At 40.8% G+C, this 22,210-nt stretch overlaps 1 protein-coding gene across 1 annotated transcript in view; it reads right to left on the reverse strand.

Moving 5' to 3' along the window:
• Positions 1–338: 338 nt before the first annotated feature.
• The window catches only part of ACYP2 (acylphosphatase 2), a 32,989-nt gene continuing 11,117 nt past the window's right edge, over positions 339–22,210 (reverse strand). The window contains exon 4 of the mRNA XM_040059987.2: positions 339–1,122. Coding sequence (XP_039915921.1) covers positions 1,008–1,122 — 115 coding nt within the window. The 3' untranslated portion in view covers positions 339–1,007. The remainder of the gene's footprint in view (positions 1,123–22,210) is intronic.

Consider the following 22,210-nt stretch of genomic DNA (forward strand, 5'->3'; position numbering starts at 1 on the left):
CCCCAGGAAGGGGGACAGGGCAGCCAGTGGGAACACCAGCTTTAGCATCCTCATAAAGTCTCCTGGAATGATCTAATCCTGACCCACAAGCACTGCAGCAGTGAGGATCTAGGTCTGATGCAGTCCCGACTGACTCCAGGATGCCTCTGGAGATAGCACTGGATACAGGAACTGGATCCACAGGATTTATTGCAAGCCCATGGCTCAGGACTTCCATGGACTCCAGATGACAGATGTGGGTGCAGGTTCCACCACACAGTCTTAACTCAGGAGCAAATACACATCCATAAGGAAAATCACTTAAAATCTTCAGTTTTAGAAAGAACATTAAAAAGGCAAAGAGATCAAAACATCCTTTATAGTAAGCATGGATGTAAGCTACAGGTAGACAAGGAAAAAACAGGGTGAGAGGCCACACATTTCATCATCTTGGAACAAGATTTATCTGAATTATTATGGAGAATTTTAAAGCAGAGCTGGTTAGATAATCCTAGTTTGAAACAATGTATTTATTTTGAATTATCACTATAACCTTTATTAATTATCACAAAGAGCCTGGTCTATAACAGACTTGTTACACAGAACCCTCAAGTGTTCCAGTTCAGTAAATATGTATTTTTTGTGAGATTACAAACAGTAGAACATAAATTTATTATTATTTTTCATCTAAAATATGACTCACAGTGTAAAGATTAGGTACCATCTGGTTGTATGTAACAAGTCTCATTGTGCACAAATAACCACCAGCATTTCTAAGCTTTTATCTGTCTTTCAAAGCTGCAATGAATTAGATATTGGCATTTTAGACACAAAATGTTGACATTCATGGTGTAAGTTGTCTAACACAGCAACCAGGAATTCTTACTTGGTGGGAACAGGGAGCATTTATGTTTATCCCTAGTACAGAAAAGCATTCCAATGCTCTTGTGACACTGGATGGAGGGAGGCACAGAAAATACGATGCAGCAGAAATGTCAGAGTTTTGTGCTTAGTGAGGTTCCCTCCTGTTAGTATCTAGTGTTGAAATCCAAGAAGTCAAGCTTGGAAATCTCCTTTTCGTTGGAAAAATTCGTTTTATCGATGCGGGAGCTTGGGCTTCCAACTTTGCTCAGCCAGGATTTCCTGCAGGAAAAATAAGAGAGGGTTGGCAGATAAGGAACTGCACATGTGGAGGTTATTCTCTGTCATGCCTTCACTCATTTTTACTTTTTTAAGAGCCATAAAAAGCATCTTTCAATAAGGAAATTACCCCAAATCTGTTATTTTCTCTTTTCCCTCCCCTTCCCCTTTAAAAGCAAACCCCACTCTTTAAAGGTATCAGTGTTCAGGGGATTTACACGATATTACATAAAGACACAGCTGACAAAAAGGCTAAAACAGACTTACTGCAATGATCCCTTCTAAACACTATTAATAGCATTCCAATAGGTATAATTACCTTCGCAGATTCAATACTGTGCTTTTAGCAAGGACCTACAAAACACTGATAACTGAAAAGTGTCAGGAAAACAGAATCCCAACAGCCAGTTTGCTCATGGCTGGCAACTAAAAGAATTGGGACTGGAAAGGAATGAGTTCAAACCCAGCAAAAAGGCATCAATTATGTCAGAGCAATAATGATTTGTAATAAATACTGAATGTTATACTGGATAACTGGATACACAAACACGGGAAATGCCGCAGGTGAGTGCTTACACAGAGATTTATTTACAAAAAAATACTTGGCCAGTATTTTTGATTGTAGTAAACTCCCACAAGTAGAAAAGAGAAAATATTTTATTGTACCATATTGAAGGAGAAATATATTTCCACACAAATAATTTTTGAAGTTAGTATAGATATCTAACTGATTACTATTAAAATAAATATTCATCTAAATTCTGTTTTGAAAACAATAGGAGCTGTCTTATTAATAGTTATGCTAATTATTCCTTTGCAGAATCACACTGAGCATTGTATACTGCAACATTCTAGCAGTGAGACCTAATTTTGATGTCTTTATAATGAGAATCATGCACAGAAATTACTTATCTTGAGCCACTAAATCAGTGTATCACATCTGAGATGCAGAAACACACCTTGCTAGAGATCCTACATGCAAGATTATTTTAAAAAGCAGTTTTTGACACCAGAAAACACTGCAAAACATCCCAAGGGGCTTCACTGGTTACCAGAGACAAATAATTTCCCCTTTAATCATGTTAGTCCCCCACAGATTGGTCTCATCAATAGCATGGACAGTGCTACACTTGTATTTAATGGGACTTGAACAATCAAACAGCCTCTGCATGGAAAAACTTCCTACAAAACAGCAACCAGATCCAGGTATCTCATCTTCTGAGTGGGACTTGCTTTATTTTAGCATAGAGAAATTAAAGGATCTGTCAGATGTTTCTACTTCTTCCTACCTCTTGTTCTTTGCTGTATGTTGCGAATGACCTCCCTTCCTGTCTTAGATGAAGCTTTTCCAGTAAGGAATATAAACCAAGAATAAGAGTCCAGGAGTAAAACAGGAGAACACAACTTCCCAGTTCTGCTGGAAGCCTCAAGGCAGAGGGGATATTTCAACAGAAGGAAACAAGCCTAAGGACAGACCAGACCCTTTTGTTTCATATTCAGGAAAAAATCCTGAAAATGGTTCTTGTTTATTTACCAGGGAAGTCTCTAATAGCTGGATGTCCTTGAGTGAGAAGAAAGAACATGTATTTGAAATACGGAATTAATCTTCTAAAAATAGAAATTGCTTTTTAAGTAATGTGATCGTTTGGTCACTATTTCCTTTTTTCTTCCCATTTTGAAGGCAAGCTTATCCTAGACAAAACCAAAAGGAACATATTTCTTGTCCAGCCTTCACATCAAAAATTCATCCCTGGGTGCTTCCAGCTCCCAAGTTTTGCTGGTGAAGAAATAACTACAATCTCTGACCAGAGTAAACAATCCATGCTCAGCTCCACATACTCCCTTTCACATGAATAAGGATGAAGCACAAATTATGAAAATCCAGTTAGAGCAACTCAGCTCCATGGAAACTCTTTACAGGACGTGTGTGTTATTCCTTATTTAATGCAGGGGGAAGGGGAGGAGGCAATACCTGGGAACTGCACAACTTTGGGGCTCAGCTCTGCATCAAGGGGACTTTCCTCAGCCATCTCCCTCTCTCTGCTCAAGTGACAGCCCAGTCACCAGCACTATGAAGAAGCACATTTTTTACAAGCTAAGAAAGCAGAAAATCAGTATTTCCTTAGAAGTTAAATGTCATCTCTAATCTCATCACTACCAGAAGTATTTTTAAAAATGGTTAAAACTTATCAGTATCCAGATCAACAGTGAAGAAAAGGTTCTGCACACTCCTCTTGCTTCACTCAGCCTTCTCAATTCCCATTCACCTCAGATCTCTTCACGTGTGCACAGATGAGCTACAATTACTTGCATTTGGAGTCTTAGCTTGTCATTTATAGCATCCATGTTAAAATTCACTGCTCCTTCCCACTTCCCCTCAGGAGTGCAAGGACTCCCTCCCCCTCGCAAATCTGAAGCAAATGAGGACATTGCTGAGAGGATACCACATAAGCTTACTCTTGTTTTAAAGTATTTATTCCCAAAATGATGGCTCCAATGAATCCTGAAAAAGAGATAACCTCTAAATAGCCATTTCTGACCATGTTTAATTTCATGGAATGGTTTGGGTTAGGAGGGACCTTAAAGCCCATCCAGTGCCACCCCCTGCCATGGGCAGGAACACCTTCCACTATCCCAGGTTGCTCTAAGCCCCTTCCAACCTGGCCTTGGATACTTCCAGGGATGGAGCAGCCACAGCTTCTCTGGGCAACCTGTGCCAGAGCCTCACCACTCTTACAGCAAAAAATTCCACCCCAATATCCCACCCAACCCTGCCCTCTGACACTTTGAAGCCATTCCCCTTTGTCCTGCCACTCCATTCCCGGTAAAGAGTTCCTCCCCAACAAAAGCACTGCATGCCCCTGAAGTCACTCTTGGCCATGCTCTGATCCCACTGAATTCTGGATAACCATGGACTTCTGACCTCCCCGTCCAGGGGAGAATCCAGTGCTCCTGAAACACCTTCCCGACCAAACCACACAGCTTCTCTATCCCTGTGCTCATGGGGGATACTCCTAGGAGCTTATTATTAGTAATTGGATCTGTCACTCTTTCCTTCTCTCCTTTCATAAGCCAAAACAAACCTTGCTAAGAGACACTGCCTTGACACCCAGGCAACAGAACCCTTTCCACTCCATATTTTCTTGGAAAACAACATCCAGAGAGCTGAGTTTCCACTCAAGGACATCCCAGTTTATATCTTCGTGGAGACATCCTAGCTGTGCACAGTATTCCAAGAAGGAAAACACTCCTACCTGTTAACTTGGCAGAATGGAACCTGGCCAGGTATCTGGAGAGCTCCCTGGAAAAGCTGTTTAAGGAGTTACATCTCTGTAACACAGGATAATCACAGAATCCAAGGTTGGGAAAGAACTCCCAGATAGATTCCAACCTTTGACCAAACACCATCCTGTCAACTAAACCACAGCACTAAGTGCTATCATTAATAATAATAATTAATATCACTGGCACAGCCCTAAAATCCATAGTGCTTGAAATACTACAATAACAGAGTAACTTTCTGATTTCCTGAATAATATTTATTTTTTAACTCCAATCTCTGCTACAAAATAGTTCTCTCTAAAATAAACGCCTTGCTTGGCATTATTCTCTGAAGTATTTATTTACAATATGAAAACTACTATATGAAAACTACTCCTGCAATAGTTCATTTTTTGTATGCAAAAAGATAAACATTTATCCTGGTATTGGAGAAATTTACAGTCCGTGGTGCTAGGGAAGGACCTGGAAATGCCCTCCAGCATTAATACATGAGGAACTAGGCACAGGTTATGAATATGTTCCTCTCCCTTCACCTCAAGCACAGCATCACTTAAGTGGAACAGGAGAAACCTGTGCTTTTATTTAGAGGATGAGAAAATAATGGCACTGGCTTGTTTACACTTTATTTCCCTTTGTTTAGGATAAAATACTGCAGAGAACGTTAATTTTTGAAGATTATATTTACATCTGTGACAGCATACAGACAAGGCTTGCAAATATTTATAAAAACCCTCCAAAAATATTGTTGCCTTCTGCAACAGCACTGTCCAATTTTCATAAATCCTAATATTTCCACATTCGCAGAAGAAATGTGGAATGCTCTCTCATGGATGTCTGGCTTCTCAGCTTTTGGGAAGAATTTTAGCCATGGTTTTCAAGCTTTGCTCTGTAATCTTTAGGGCCAGGAGCATTTACTCAAAAACCTTTGTGTTTATAAACCCCAATTCCTCTACATAAAGACACCTCCCACCTTTCCCTCCTCAGCCTACTGCAGAGCCATTCCTATTGGCCCTACACCTCTGCTCTTCCTACCACGAAAAGAAGTAATTGTAAAGAAAATTTATAGGGTTTCTTGTTGTGAAAAAGTAGCAGGAAGAATGAAAACCCTGGACAAGGAAAAAAAAAAAGGTGTGTTAGGAATACTGGGATTTGAGAACAAGGCAAAGTGCATTCCATTAGGCTGGCCCCACCAGAGCCCACCACATCCAAGCCAAATGAGGGGTTACTCCAGAGGATTAAAGTAAGGAAGCAAAAGCAGCAGGATTGAAGGATACAGACCAACCGGTGGGTGGCTGGAAACGAAGGGACCTGCTGAGGCGTGGGCATGGTGGCCCAGAATAGAGCTGCAGCCTGGAGGTGTGTGGGAGCCCGGCTGCTCCGTGCATCCCAACAGCAGGAATGCCTCAGCCCGTCGGGTATTTAATGCAAGGTCTGGAAGTGTTTTAGGAAGGAGAGAAAGGTAGTTAATCAAAGCTGGTGTTTGACTCTGTTTTTAAACACAGCTGTCAGATGAACGTTGTTAATTTGTTTATATTTCTTCCTTCCTCGCTGCACTCAGGGGCAGCATTTCCCTTGGGAATCCACAATGAGCTTTTCCTCGAAATATATTGAAAAGGATGTCAACAGCAAGGACAGATTAGCAGGATATGAGATTTTACAGATATCATGGGATATGGCCCTGAGCAAGCCTCAAATACACATTTTGGTGCTGTATTCCTATTTATAAACTTGAGAAAAGTGACTTATGTGTTAATCATCACATTGTGTGTGGTATTGGCAAGGATTTTTTAATGTCAAAGCGATCATGGCCAGTTCGCATCAGGAGCGAGTTTGGCTCTATGTACCTCAAATTTACTGTGACACTGGTATGTGATCTACGTTAAGTGTCCTCACCTATTGCTTTGTAGAGGAAGAATTATCCCGCAATGACAGAAACCAAGCCTGGAGTTGTTTTGGTTTTGTCATATACAACACCAAGATCTGTTGTTCATTTTCCTGCTAATCATCGTGGTAATCTTCAAGGAGGATTTAATCATTTCAACATGAGATCATAAGTATATTTTTATTAAAACTTATCAGCATACCTCTTTGTTTAGGCCTTGTTAGGCAAGTCACTTTTGGCTTCTTTCAGAGATCTTATCAGAAAAATCTCAGCAACACTGCAGTCATTTGTTCCAAAGTAAAGAAGTGAGTGAAAAGTCAACCCAAATTCGGCCATTCCAGTAACTCAAACAAAGCTTTTATGCCTACACTGACCTAGAGAAAAGTAGGAGACAAAGGAAACTTCCAGTTAAGCTTGTGTCCTGTCTCCCAGTGCAGTAAACATCCCAGGAAGGCAGCAGCAGCCAAAAGGCCCATTGTGTTTTCCCCCAGGAATGTCTGCCCCTACAGGAACACTTGGCTCCCCAGGCTGACTGGGAATTTTGGCTAATCCCTCCCACTGCAGGGAATGCCACTCAAGGTTCTCTGTCTTTCTACATCTATTAAACCCAAGGCCACAGGAAGCTTAAATGAGGAGTTACTGTTGCTGTTGGGGCACCAACAAAAGAAAAGCTTTTTCTAAAGCTCAGCACCCATCACCCCTCTAAGACTGAACAAGGACTAAAGGACTTCAGCCTCTGACCAACTTTACCCAGTAAAATGTTAATTAAACCCATACATTGGCCATTTCAGAGCCATAATGAATCATCACACTTGACCAGCTCAGCTTTACTTCAAACCCACGTCCTTACACAGCCTGGCAGAAATCCAAGAGCCACGGGTCCGGCTGACCAACACGGTCAGGAATTTGAAAGACAACACTGCCCTGTACTGCAGTCCCAAGGCCCAGCCGGACACAAGAGCCACGAGGAACGCCACCCACATTTCCACACTTGCTGCATCTCCTCAGAGGAGACACTTACACCGAAGAATAATTTATTACGCAAGAACTAAAAATAATGCCAGGCCAAACCAGAGTGAATTCCTTCAAGCACCACTGGGATTCTATTTGCCTCAAAAGTCTCCCTTACTTTACAAATGTGTGCATAGTTAAAGGATTGGGGGGGAAAAAAAAAGTTCACAGAGAAATTGCCATTTCCAATTATAAAAGTCTTAAAGAAAAGCATCAACACTTTTAAAGCATCCTTTTGTAAAGCTCTGAGCAAGTCTGAGGGCCAATATTTAACATTTCCAGTGTTGCAGTAACTGCACATAAATTTAGGTTTTCCTAGAATGCCTCTGTTGGAATATTTCACAGGCTAACAAGGTTGGCCTACAACTAAGAACTTCGGGTTTCTTTCTATCCTTAGTTTGCAGAAGAGTTTCGAAATTTTTTTTGTCCAGCATTCAGCCAGCTCAGCTCTATTTTTTCCCCAATTTTACACTATGTGTCCTAATTTGTTAATTTAAATTGCACACTTTCCAAGGAAGCAGCTACACCTCCCCTTTTAACCTCCCACCTCCAACTGCTTTTTTTAAAGCAACTGTGATGTAACACAGTAGATGTTTCAGAATATAAGAGCAACAACAAAATGTTTTAAATACGTAATATTAGAGAGCACAAGTGCTCAGGAAAACACCAAGTATATTCCACTAGCTAACAGCCTGCTTAAATTTTATAAGCCAAGAAAATTAGAGCTTTACCAAGACTTGTTTTCATAATGCTCTACTTTTGGTTACAGATATAGCTCCAACAAGCAGAAAGCAAAAAATTAGCAGAAGGATGTTGCAAGGATTCTGTTCTTGATTTGACAAGAGCTCCCTGTGGTTTCCAGCACACCAGAGCACGGAGGTGCATCCAGCAGGGTGCGTTTACAAGGCAGGGAACACCGCACCTGTCATCCACAGGAAGCAAACACAGTATTCCCTGGAAAGCAGAGCAAGGGCTAGGATATGTATTATTTATTGTTTCCATCATATAACCCCCCAAGACCCTCTGTCTGCTCTGCCTTGAGGTAAAGCTCCAGACACAACAGCCTGAGGCAGGAGGGGCTCCAGGATGGGATGTGCCAGGCTGTCCCTTAGAGGCCATACGGAAGGAAACACCCCTTTCCACACTGTCACATCCCAAGGAATTGTATTCCACTGACAGTAAGAAAATAATCTTCCTTCTTCAACACATTGCTTCTTTATCATGTTTTTCTTATGACTTCATCCGTATTCAAAATACCATTTCTGGCAGACCTGATGTCAATTTCGTTTTTCCCTGGCTTTCCAAGTTCCATGAAGTTATGCGTTCACTCTCTGCAGGCAGGTATTAAACACCTCCAGCAAACTTCAACAGGAGGGATGCTGGATAGATCAGCTGAGATAGCAAATAAAAGCCAAATATAACTCAGCCAAAGCTGCTTGATTTCCTCAAAGTTTACATTGCAACATCTCTAATTGTTGGACTTCATACTTTCTATTAATATTAAAAAAATACAGAAAATACTTTTTCATCACAGCCTGCCAAGGGCAAAGCTCATCCTGGGGTCCATGGACTGTCACTATGAATATACTCACTGAGGAAAAATAAACACCCTTAAAGCTATTTAAGGCAGCCATCAGAGCATGAAAAAGTATCCCAGTTCAACATTTCTTTGTGTAAAAAATTGTTAAACAAGGCTTTTAATACATGCTGAAATGAGATCTGATATGTGTTCTTGCTGTTCAGTGTTGTACTACATTGCAGTTTTATTAAACCTCATTTTCAGAGTATTTACCTAAAAACATTCTCCTGTTTATCTAGAACAGTGATAAAATTAATGAATCAAAAAAATAAATTTCTTTGAAGCATTTTTCCTATAAAATGAATCCAGACTGGAAATCCCAAAATTTTGCCTTCTCAAGGCAGCTCTGGAACTTCCTACTTGAAGTTACCACTTACAGAAAACAAACCAGGTTGATTTTATTATCATTGAGGGTAACCAGCTTCATCGTTCCACCTTAACTTCCCATGGGTTCGGACATTTTCCTGCTCATTCCAAATCTGCCCATTAATAGTACATGATTTTGGCAGTGAGAGCTTCAGACTTCAAAAAGTCAGAATAAAACCAGAGTTCTACTAAAGGCAGCATCTTATTTCTACTAAAGTCAGCAGCATCTTGTATCTACTAAAGTCAACACTTATTAGGGACAGGGAGATAGACCTGATGTCTACTTTTACAAAATTTAAACAAAGGACTACAACTACAGAAGAAAGAAATATCAAAATCAAAAGAAACCATCTTCAGAAGACTCTTTCATACTATTTATGCATTCCCAAATAGGTCTTGTTAACAACTATTTATAAGTACCTTGTCCAGCAAAAATTTTTCATTTTGTTGTTTATGCCTCATAATTCCTTAATATACAGCAGGTTTTGATATTTTTTGAGATGCTTGGTAAGAAGAGAATTATTGGCAAAGCATAAATACATTCCTAAACTCCATCTTCCTGTTTTTTCCATTTTTCCTTCAAGCTTCAGGGGCTGTCAAGAAGTATCAAACATCTCATTTGTTTTCTGTAATTTATGACATTTTCTTTTTTTTCCCCTCTCCTCTTTTTTGAAGTTTCCTTCTGCTTGCACAGACCTGTTCCTGATGGCTTTTCCCATGGAGTCTGGCTGCTGCAGGAGCTACATGGGTTGGGATGTGAATTGAGAATTACAAAAAACAGCATGGAAAACCACAACTAGTGGCTCATTTTACTGAAGTTTGTCTACAAGTATTTCAGAAAAACCCTCAACTCATTTCATAGTCAGCTTGGAGTTCCTTTTGGTGCTTCCAGTGACAAAGACTTCCAAAGGCAGGGAACTGAAACTCTCACACTGAAGACACAGAGGGATTCCTAGAATAACACCTCTCAAAAGGCAAGCTCAGGCTCTTTGATTTTCTTCATGGTTTATTTGAGCATTTCTAAGTATACAGAGAATAAAAGATGTTTTCAGCTTTTGGCAACACCAAGACCTTCAAAGCAAAACAACAAAAGTAATAATTTATAGGAGGAATTATGCAAACTTCCAAACATTAGCAGTGTATGACTGGAGGAGCTGCTGTGAAATAGTAATTTCACAAAATTCATGTCAGAACAGTTCGTGTCATCATGCTTTTTATAAAAACAAGCTGCCTGGATGTCCAGAAAAAACAGTCCAAACACTATATAAATCATATCAGTTAAATATGAACTTCACAGCAGCTGCACTGAAATTCAGGACAGACCATGTGTGGGATGAAGAGAGCTGCTAGACCATAGATCTGCCTCCAGATAAAGGCACTAAAAGCCTCCAGGAATCCCCACTCCAAGATAAGGAGTTTTACGAATATTTATGATGATATGACAGATTTGACCTCCAAACAGATGTCACTGAGATCAGGAAGGAGCTCAAGAGTACATCACCTCTGTGAGTCACATTCCAGGCTCTCAGATTGGGTACCAGTAAAAGGAGGAATCACTGGAAATCTTTCCAAAGGCACAAAAACATAATTTCATTCTTTATAATCTCAACAAGCAGGAATAATTGTCATTTCATTCAGCACGACGCTAGGACACGAGTGCGAAGTCAGTCCCATTTCTTACATCACGCTGAATCCTTCGCCTGTGTTTGGAGAAATGAGTGGTTTCTTATTCTGGTGGAATTTTCATCAGCAAACCTACATGCAAAGACATCTGAAGCAGCGTAACTGCTGCTACTGTGTAAATAGATCCTACTGAGGGCAAATCTGCATTTATACCTAGGATAAAAATATATGAAAAGATAATCTTGACTGTGACAACTCCACACAGAATATATTCTCAACCACATATTGTTTTCCAATTCCAAAGACATTAATTTTAAACCAAGCCATCCCTCAAACCCTTGGATACCAACCACCAGAGCACATTTCTCTTGGACAGACATACTCAACTATTTAGGCAAACCAAAGTCCTCCAGGAGACTGGAAATCTTGGCACTGGGAAGTCAACAGATGTCAGAACCCAGTCAGCAAGTACTTCTAGGAATTCATTAGCCAGTGAACACCTGTAATGCTGATTCCAAGCATTAAACACACATAATGCCATAACCAACCTCATACAGAGCCACTGCATCAGTTTTCTTTGCAGTCAAGGGCATTTGGCCATAGAACTTGCCAAATTATTAAATAAATATTTCAAATTACATCAATCACTTTCCTGCCCTTGCATGAAATTCTGTGTGTGGACTGTGGAGCCCAAATAAAGAACCTTGCATTACAAGTTCAGAATTCAGACATGGAACTTGGCTCCTCAGCAACCTCACTACAGGACAAACATCTCAAGGGGTATTAAAGAAGGTGCCTGCAAGTAAAGAAATGCATCTCCACCAGAGAACAACTTTCCCCCATAATACAAAGCAGCAAAAACAATTTTTATTTAACTAAAACACCCGTTTTGGCTTGAAACTTAGTACAGGACATCACAGGCTTGCCTATATATTTATTTTTTAACCGAAAAAATGGAAACAAGTTCAGAATTCAAATATTGACAGATCTTCTACTACTGTGATGTAAATCTTTCTGTTCTTTCATTCCCCTTTGACTTCATGGTACAAACAACCTTCTCCCCTTTATGTCATATTGCTTATTTGTCCCTATATTGATACAGTATGTAGAAAAATGCTATGACATTACCTTAATTTTTAACCCTCTCAAATAGATAAAACTCCACATTTCAGCTTTAAATCATTATTTTCACCCCCTTTTAAACTGTTGGACGTTTTTAATGACTTACCTTTCCCAATACTGGAAGACAAAGCTCCAAAATTCATAAATATTGATGGGTCCATTTCTTAAGGGTCCTTTATCTTCAAGCTATATGTCAAGAATCAGCTCAGTGACCACCTAGGAAACCTAACCACTACAATAATTTTCTACTCTGGATATTAATTTATAAATATTTTTAAGCCAAAAGTCTGATTCCCCTACAAATATACTCAAACAACTGGCAATATAACTAACTCAAGGAATAAGTCTACCAGCTTGAGAAATCTGGGCTGAGCTTCTCAGACAAAGAAATCCAGCAGGAACTTCAAGGAGCAACACCTCCAGCTAAAAAACAACATGATTACGGCTGAGGACAAGAATACTTCATTAAATATTAACATCTCTTGCTTTGCCTTGCTCCTGCAGCAGCAAAAGGATAAGCACAGACAGAAAAACCTGCCCAGCTAATCAAGTTATAGGTGCTGGTTAAATGAAACTTTGACTCCTCCACCTGTGTTTAGCTCTGAATTGCTGGAACAGATTTTCTCCAAACCCCACAGGACTCACAGATCCAAAATGCTGGATGGTTCCCAAGAATTGGTAATGGGATGACAGTTCCCTACCTTTCACAAAACACAGATCACTGATTTTATTAGGAAAAGACACACATTTTTCCCAGATATACAACTAATACATGGCTGGGGTAAGCAGCAAATACCAACTTGACTGAACCCTGAAGCAACAGGGCAGCAAACAAAACCTCTTTATTCCACCTAAACACATTTACAACCCTTACAAGACTAATTAGAAAACAAACAGGGAGAACCCTAAGGAGAACAAATTACCAGAACAGAAAACTATGCATAAACAATTCAGGCCCTTATCTGCATGTATAAATTTAACACAATTACATTTACCATGAGGACATGGGACGAAAACAGTTGTGTGGCTGCAGCTTTAACATGAACCATAAGCAGCTCAAAGCTGCCACATTTAAACAGAGCAGCCACACAACTCTGATGGAAACCTGGCTGAACAGCAGATCCAAGCAGAGACACTAAAGGGGGTGCAGGGAACACTTAATTCAGAATAAGGAGTTGCTTTCCCATTCAGTTTTATGTGGATAAATCTTTTTGCCTCTCTCGTTTTTGTCTCTTCACCACCCTTACAAATCAAGGCTACCTTGCCATATCTACAGTCCTCTGCACACCTGAGGTACTAGCTGCATGTTCCCAGCACTCTGCTGCCTGGTGGCACAATGTTGACTTAGGAGCTCTGCAAAACTGACAGGTGAAACCTACGAAACTGGTTTAGAGCAGAGTTAAATGTGGCAAAGAGTAACTACGAACAAGACCAGTGTGCTTAAATCTGCAGATCAAGGCAGAGCAACAAGTCCCCACAACACCTGAGCTCCACATCCTCTGGATTTTATGCCTGAAACAGCCACAACGTGCATCAACACTGGCAGAATCAGAATCCCAGCGTGAGTCAGGTGAAAAGGGACTACAGTGGCTCAGCCCCACCGTCCCAGAGCACATGACACAGGATTACAACCAGCTAGCTCTGGAACATCTCCAGAGAGGGAAACTCCACAGCCTCTCTGGGCAAACTCTTCCAAGAAGTTCTTCCTCCTGTCCAGCTCCTGCCTGTTCATCTTGTGCCATGCCTGGGCCCCTGGAACAGAGCCTGGTCCCTGCACACAGGGACACCCAGGGCTGAGGGCCCCTCTCAGCTGGGCCCCTCTGGAGGCTGAACAGCTCTCTCAGCCTTTCCTGGGCAGGGAGATGCTCCAGGCCCTTCCTCATCTCCGCAGCCATCGCCGGCCCTGCTCCAGAAGGTCCTTGTGCCTCCTGTCCTGATGATCCAGGACTGGACACAGCACTCCAGATGTGCCTCCCAGGGCAGGGCAGAGGGGGAGGATTCCCTCCCTGACCTTCTGGGAATGCTCTTCCAGTGCATCCCAGGTCCCATCAGCCTTCCTGGCCCCCACAGCACTGCTGATCAGGGATACTTTGTTGTCCACTAAGATCCCCAGGTCCTTCTCCACAGAGCTGATCTCCAGCAGGTTGGCAGGAAGAATCTATGGAGAATGAGGGCACCTCCCCAAACCTCCTGAGGAGGTTCCTTGGCTTCTGAGGAGTCTGTAGGAGGCAGGGACAAAACAGCTCCACTGTGTGAGGGGACACCAAGTGACAGGTGACAAGGACCAAGCTTTCCTTTTGATCCCCATCCTCACACATGGAAGAGAATCAAAGAACTGGCTACACTTTCCACTCCTATGTTTCTATAAAAATCATTTTGTAGGCTGTTCCAAAGTAACAGAGCTCAAAGCTGGGGATTTTTATGTAAAATGTGATAAAGAGGACCTAAATCTGTTCCATGATGTTACTACGCAACATTCAAACTGCACTCTTTCCTGATACGTTTTAAAATAAATCCAATTTCAAAGAAAATTCCAGGTCCCAAGCAATTACTTATTACTTGCAGTTCTTCAGGGCACTTCAGTGAATCCTGGGAGAGATTGTGTTTGCTAAGGCATGCAAAACACTTCCCTTATGGCAAAATTCTTTCAGACAAAGCAACTGTTGCTGGCTAGAGAATACAAATCATCCCAGCTCATCAAAAGGATTTTTTGTAAAGCAAATTATTCTTCATTAATTATTACTTTATATACATGCACCACTTTCAGCAGCTGTTTCACACAAATTTATGTCTCTTGAACTGATATTCAGCCCTATGAAATAACACAAAATAAATGAGGCATGACTGTGAAGGTCACCTTCCCCCATACACCTTTCAGGAACCTCCAGTCAAAAACCTTCAAAAATCCCATATTAGAAATGTTTCATTTGCTGGAAGTTGAAAAGAATTTTGAACTACCAAGTGGGACTGGGCACCAAAAAGCCTTTTAATACTTCAGAATAAAAAAAAAAAAAACAAACCCACCCAATAATTAAAAAATTAAAGTTGATTGAGTTAAAGAAATTCAGTCCTGTCTGATTCTTCATCAACAATCAACTTCATAATGAAGAAGCAGAAACCCTCAAGTCTCTGCATATTTAAAACTCTTATATAACTTCTTTTAACAAGTCACAACGCTCTGTCTGCCTTCTCTGTTTTACTGCCATGTAGAATATATTACTTCCCTGCTTAAACTGATTTCTAAATAATATAGTTCTCCAAACGACTAGAAGTTCCAGCCAGCTTGGTTATTTAATGATGTTTGGAGTTTTTAATCTATAAAAGAAAATCCTGGAAAACTGTATAAATAAGGCAGTAATATGCACTCCAAAAATTAAAAAAATAATAAAGTATAGGACTAGAGCATAACACAAGACATAATCTTGGTTCATCTTCCACAAAGACAAATTAAAACATGTTTTAAACACTGCTTGACTAGAAAAAAAAGCTTTTATCCTCTGGGACCTCTCAGAAGATATCACAGAACTGGAGTTGTAACACAAGGGAAGAGGTTAATTTAATGAGGACTTATATATTAAAAAGCAATTAATAACAATGATTAGTTGCTCTGTAACAAGAAACTTCCATGTAACTCACTGAATTCTGCATTCCTAGCAGAAATTAGTTTCATTTTTTCCTAAACAAATCATTGGAGCACTGGCTCTCCAATTGCAAGGTGGGAAATGCTTTTGTAAACGCAAAGATCTCATTTCAACCAAATCCTGCAAGCATGGTGTTTGAAAAGAGGGAAAGATTACAAAACAAGCACTGGAATAAGTTCTTCTACAGTGGCTGAAATTCCATTTTCCAACAAAGCTGTCAACCAGCTTTACTGAAATAAGTGATTTTAATTACACTTGAAAACCTCAAAACTGCTGTCTTATTTGCAAAAAGTCCTGTTCAACATCAGCCACCAAAAGAAAATCAATATTTCAACTCATCCCTTTTTCTCCTGGCATTGATTCCTCTGCAAAGCAGCTGGAAAGCAGCATTTTATTAGGGGAGTTGCTGAGAGAAATATCTAGAAGGCACAAAATAATAACTTCCACATACGCAAGTAGATTGACATCTAGTGTAAAAACACTGAACTACAAAGCCACATCAACGAGGATTAATTTAAAACATTTTTTTAAATTACAAGAGAATCAAATCCTCCAAATATAAGCACCTAATTTTTGTTTTGTTTTTAATAGCTACACAGAGCCAAAACCATTGTACCACTGACGGAGGAAATGCAGCTTCCAGCAGAGGAGAAATGAGATGTCAGCAGCGAATCAGAACAGCAAATGAGAAAAATCAGAAATAAGGTGTGTCAGGGAGTACAAAGAAATGGAACACAGGCCAGCTGGTCAAGGAGAAGCTTTTTCCACTTCTAGATGAGGTGAAGTGAAGAGCTAGAGACAAAGGCAGAATGCTTGCATGACTTAATTTTAGAATATGACCGAAAGAGATCTTGGATACTTTCATTTCTGTGTTGCAGGTCCAGAGACTGACGAGGAGAGGCGTAAACAGTCTCTAATCAACCACGTTCTTTAACACAATGAACAGGGAAATAAAGTTTGTATGTTGTAGAAAAGATAAATACAAGGCATTTCAAAGTCATTTGACTGAAGATTGACCCCTTGCATCAGCATCATGATCCTAGAATTTAGTGTATTAAATATCTTTGGGCAAAGACGCTTTCATTCCTCTCAAAGGAATACATTTCAAAGAAACCTCAAGAATTCGTCACCTTTTTAGTCTGTCCAGTATTGGTGGCATTGGCAGAGATTTTGGACCTTGCCACATTTTCCTGGCTGTTTCAGCCCTATTTTCAAGTTTCTGCCTGTAATAATTTCACAAAAGCAACATCTAAAAAACAGTATCTTAAAAGCTGAGAAAAGAGCATCCAAACAATTCCCAACTCATTCTCCATAACAATATTAGGACATCTCTCTGCCTTAAACCCAATGATTCACTGTTTTCTGATACCCTATTGCCCTGAGTGATGGCGAAGGTCAAATTTTGTTGTTGTTGTTGTTTTAAAGTAAATACAATTCCTCAGCTTGCCATTGACCCAATGTGTTAATCATTACACAAATGACAGTTTGTGCTGTTGTAGATATGACCTAAGGGTTGTTTCGACTCAGGCAAACACAGGACTCCAGGGAACCTCTGCATGAGGAGTCTGAGGTGAGCCAGGACTTTGGGATAAGCTCTGGAAATGGCAAATACAGCTGGAAAAATGAAACAAGGGCTGCTCCCAGGGCCATTTTTGCAAGGGCACAGGAGTGAGCTCCACTCTGAACCAAACTTTCCCGACAGTAACGACACTGTACATGCCAAGTCAGCCGGAAAATGGTTCCTTGGCACCACTTAAACCTTGCAGAGTTCTGAAGGGAAAGCTAAGGAGAATGTGCTCAATCCTCAAGACCCTGCCAATCTCAAATGCATCCATTTTTGCTCCTCAAGCTAAGGATTTTCAGAAACTGCGAACAGGCAGAACCCAAGGGAAAAAAATCCAAATGTCATTTGTTTTTGTTTTGGGCTTGAAACCAAACAACATGAAATTAACTGGAGAAATGCCCAATACAGCTCTGTGACTACCCCCAAGTAACCACTGCAGAGAAACACTGAAAACACTGGTTTCGGAACAAAATGCTTGTTCTGTTTTCCTTGAGTGTCTGAATTACATTTTGCATCCCTACCTTCTAAGATACAAAACATCCACAGTCCAAAGACAGACTGGAAGAAATGATCCATCACCGATTCAGGATCTGCTTTTTCTCATTTGTCATCATTATCACACTGGGCCTGATTAAAAAAAGGCAAAACTTAAATATAACATGGCCTTACTTGAACATAATTACTTTATTTTTACCATTTTTTTAGTTAGGAGAACTAGGCACCAGAGCAACAAAGTGTGCAATGAACCTGAACAGAATAAGAAATACCTGGAAATTATAATACTCTTACTATTTCCTTTCCACTAAGGATTAATAATAATCCCTCATGTTCAGATTTATTAATCAACTGACAAAAAACATGAGACCAGCTAAAATCTGAGATCATTAAACCAAATTCAGATGTTTGCCTGCCTTTGGGTTTTGGCATTATCTTGGCAATACAATATGGAAGGCTACAAACCTTTATTTACAACAGAATTTCAATTCCTATAGATTAGTTTTGTACCAAGCACTGGGGCCTTGAGCAAAAAACATCAGGTATGGTCACAAATGTTTAATTAGCGATGCAGTCAATCAAGATGCTATCACTGAGTCATTAGTGAATATTATCAGTGAGCCTAAAAACAGATTTAAAAACCACGCTCCGTATAATTAGCTAAAACTAACATCCCTTTCTAGAGTTTTCTTTATTCAGCAACTAAAACACACCAGTAGTTATTTGCTAGAACAACAGCCCTCTTGGCATAATTTCTTAAGTTATAAGCCTTTCTCCCAGAGAAATTTAATTTTTAACCTTTCTTTAAAAAGATCTTGTCATCAAGACTCATATGCTTTGAAAACCCCCTTCCTGAGGCTTGTTTTATATTTTATTCATCACTAGACAGCTTAAATGTCATCAAGGCAGAATTCCTTTGTCATCCAGTCACTCTGCCACATTACAGTGGTATAAAATAACCAAAACTTCAACCTAAATTGCCACCAGAGGATCTCGCCTCCTGCCAAGATGGAATGGAACCAGGACACAAAAGTGCTCCTTGATTTCAGTCTGCTGGTGTCAAAACAGCTGCTCTTCCCTCTCTTGCAGAAGGACAGACTCACCAACAAAACCAGAAGTACCTGGTTGTCCTGCCCATCTTATTCTCTGCTTTTTGGAGCTGGTTACAGAACCAGAACTAATATTTTCTTTTACCCAGCATTTAGAGTACTTCACCTTATTTGTTCCTCTTCAGCAAATCCCAGGATCGCTGTATAAAAGCCATACAGAGGATACTCTGCACTTGCCTAGGCTAGGGGGGGAAGTTCATCACAGTCCTTCCCTTTTGTTCTCCTGTATTTAGATGTGACCTTGAGACGAATTCCAAAAGCCACTGGCACGTTCCCCACCGATCCACTAAGAGCAGGGAGGCAGGCTGAGAATGGGGTTACCAACCACAAAGCTCTAAACAAGTGGCATCAACACTCCCTGGAAATGGACTCTGTGTTCCACCCTTGGGCAGCCTGTAGCACCTGTGTCCCCTTCTACACCAACTTGCACTGCAGGATTTGCCCAATCTTATGACCAGCACAACGTGCCCATTCTGTATTTTGAGAGTGTGGATCAGAGAACTTATTCTCACCTAAAGACAGCTGTTCAAAATTAACACTTGCTACATACCAGGTATAACTTCATTGGCATCAACACACTGTTGACAGGACTACAAACTTTGTCCTCTGAGGTCCTCTCTAACAACAGTCACGATAAGCAGCTGCCTGCCAGGAAAACCACCCTGCAAACAAACACTTGGCTGCCCTGGACACTGTCCCACATAACCCCACAGGCTGCACAGTCCTCGCCTTCTGTGCTCTGGCACATCCATTCCTGCTATTCACTGGAAACACTGAGATGGGCAGCACAGATCACCTGGCCCAGAACAAAGAATATTCTATTTCTGTCCAGTCTCCCACGTCTCAAAGCACACACTGTGATTTAAACAGGCCAGAGGAGTGAGGGAAGTGTTTCCTATAACAAGTCAGGGAGATATGCACAGGCACAATCCCACTGAAGGCACCTGGGCTCTGCACTCAGCCATCCATCTCAAGGTGAAGGTCATCCTTCTGGAAAGCCACATCAGCTGAAAAAACACTTAAGAGAATTTCAGGAAGTTCTATTTTCAAACCCCATGGTAACACAGACCTTTCAGGCCTTTCTATAGAAGTCACATTCCCAGTGACTTGATCCCCTTGGGAGAAGACAAATTTCCATGCAGGACTCCAGCTAAATCCATTAAGTTCATTTTTTATCTCCATTTGGGAGGATAATTAGGAAGAGGAGAGCTAATAACACAGAGTGGTTTCCTCAGGGCAAAGGCATTGGGCAGGTCTCCAGCAGGAAGGATTCTTAGCACAGGTCCCAGCACCATCCCAGAGCTCCAGCATCCCCTCCCATATCAATCCCACACGGCCAGGGGACACTTTAAGTTCCAGGCACCTCTGCCACCACCACACTGCTTTATGCCTGAGGTCCACGTGTGCAAGACTTGGCAATTCCCAGGTCTCTGGCAGACATGGCTTGCACGTCTGACAACTACAAAACTCAAAACGATTTTTAATTCTATTAAACAACACCAAGGAAAATATTTAGGATTTCTCAGAACACGTGACTCAGTAAACACGAGGTCGTCAGCCTTCCCCATGCTCCTATTATTCCCAGCCAGAAACATCCCATTTGATATTAGCTAAAATACTAAACCAGACACCAAGTTGAACAGGTTTCTGTTAGCCTACATAACTGTGACTCAACTCAGGCAAAACAGCAGCTTTCAAAGATGAGAATAACACACAGTTCTTATAAAATACTGCAGGTCTGGGGTTTTTTAATGCTCATCTCTGGGTCTACCAGCACTCAGAAATTTGCTGTGTTGTAGTCAAAGGGAGCATCGCCGAGAAATCCTGCTGCTGTTCTGGTCCTACACCAACACCCTCTGAAAGGATAATGAAGACAGCATCACATTTCAGAAGAGATTTCCTGGATACCTGCTGAGCTGACCTTGTTTACAAGTACTCACTGAAACAATTAATTGCTCATATGTTCCACTCCACACTGCATTTTCTGCCCATACTATCCATATGGACATGAGCCAGAATGAAAATTTCTATGTAGTTATCCAATTAATTATTATAAATGCTAGCATTAAAAAAAAAAAAAAAAGCCAGCTGGCATATAACAATATATAACAACGGCTTTACTTATGGTATGTGAGAACTACAAAACACATGTTTGTATTTTATAGCTACTAACAAGGAAAGTTGAACAGTTTTGTTTTGTTTTAAACTACAGGACCAGAAGAACAAAGAGGAGAGTGGTGAAGGGAAGAGGGAACAACTTGAATCCAGAGTCAGCACCAGAATTTCTGTGCAATTGAGCCCATCATCTCCTTTCAGTACTAATTCACAAATGGAAACCTATAGCACATTCTCATTCTCTCGCTCTATTCTTTAATTTTACTACCTTATTCTTGGTAGTAGGAATTTCATGTTGATAAAGCAGAATGAGGTCCTGACTGACTCCAGCCTATCAGGTTTTTTTTTCTTTGTACTCTTGAACATTTTGAGATTAGAAAAATGGATTTCTTCTGAACCTGGCAGAAAGCAACAGCTCCATCTGGGCCAGAGGAATCAGCTGATACAATAATGCAGCTGTAGGGCTTGAAGCAGTCCAAAAGCAATTACTGGAAACTAAATAAGCGCATAATACACCCTGAAATTCTGGTCAGTACTTCAGTGACATTAGTTAACCAAGGCACAGAGCCCCAACAATTTACAGGAAGAAACTCTGTTCCAAGGATTAGCACGGGACTGGATTTCAACACTCCCACACTCCCTCTCAACTCCAGCACAAATTTGCCATAAGAGACTGTACTGATTCTGCTCTGTGCCCCAGTTCCTCCACAGGCAGCATGGGAACAATCCATGTGTAACTACTCACCAAAATTATCTTCAATTTTAATTCACATAGGCACTAGGAATTTAGAAAACAAGTGATTATCAAATTTTGTCTAAGCCCCCATTCCAAATTTAGGTAGCCCCTTCAGCTCCACTACAATGCCAAAAAGCAAATATGAACTCTGGTGGTTGAAGCTGCACTGCATTGCTGCTGATTTGGGATTTAGGACATCACAGACTGCAGTTAAAGCATCAACCCCCCCAGGCTGGGAAACAGCAGGTCCTGGCAGCTGAACTTGACACAAAACTGCTCACGTGTTGTATGAGCTGGACAAGATGGAAGTCTGGAAAACACAGAAATCCATTAGATATTGATCACATCCCAGCCAAGGCTTTTTAAAGCACAGGTAAACACGAGGAGTGATGTTTGCGATGAACAGCAAAGGTGTTTCCCCATCCCTGAGATGGAGTGACACTGCTCAAGCACTTTTCCAGCAAAACAGGGAGCAGCACAGGCAATAGAAACCTGCTGCAGCAGCAAAGTTCTATCTCTGCGTGCACTCCCAAACCAGAGCCAGGTTACAGGTGTTATTCCCTGGA

This window comes from Hirundo rustica, chromosome 3, assembly GCF_015227805.2.
Source record: "Hirundo rustica isolate bHirRus1 chromosome 3, bHirRus1.pri.v3, whole genome shotgun sequence".
Lineage (NCBI taxonomy): Eukaryota > Metazoa > Chordata > Aves > Passeriformes > Hirundinidae > Hirundo > Hirundo rustica.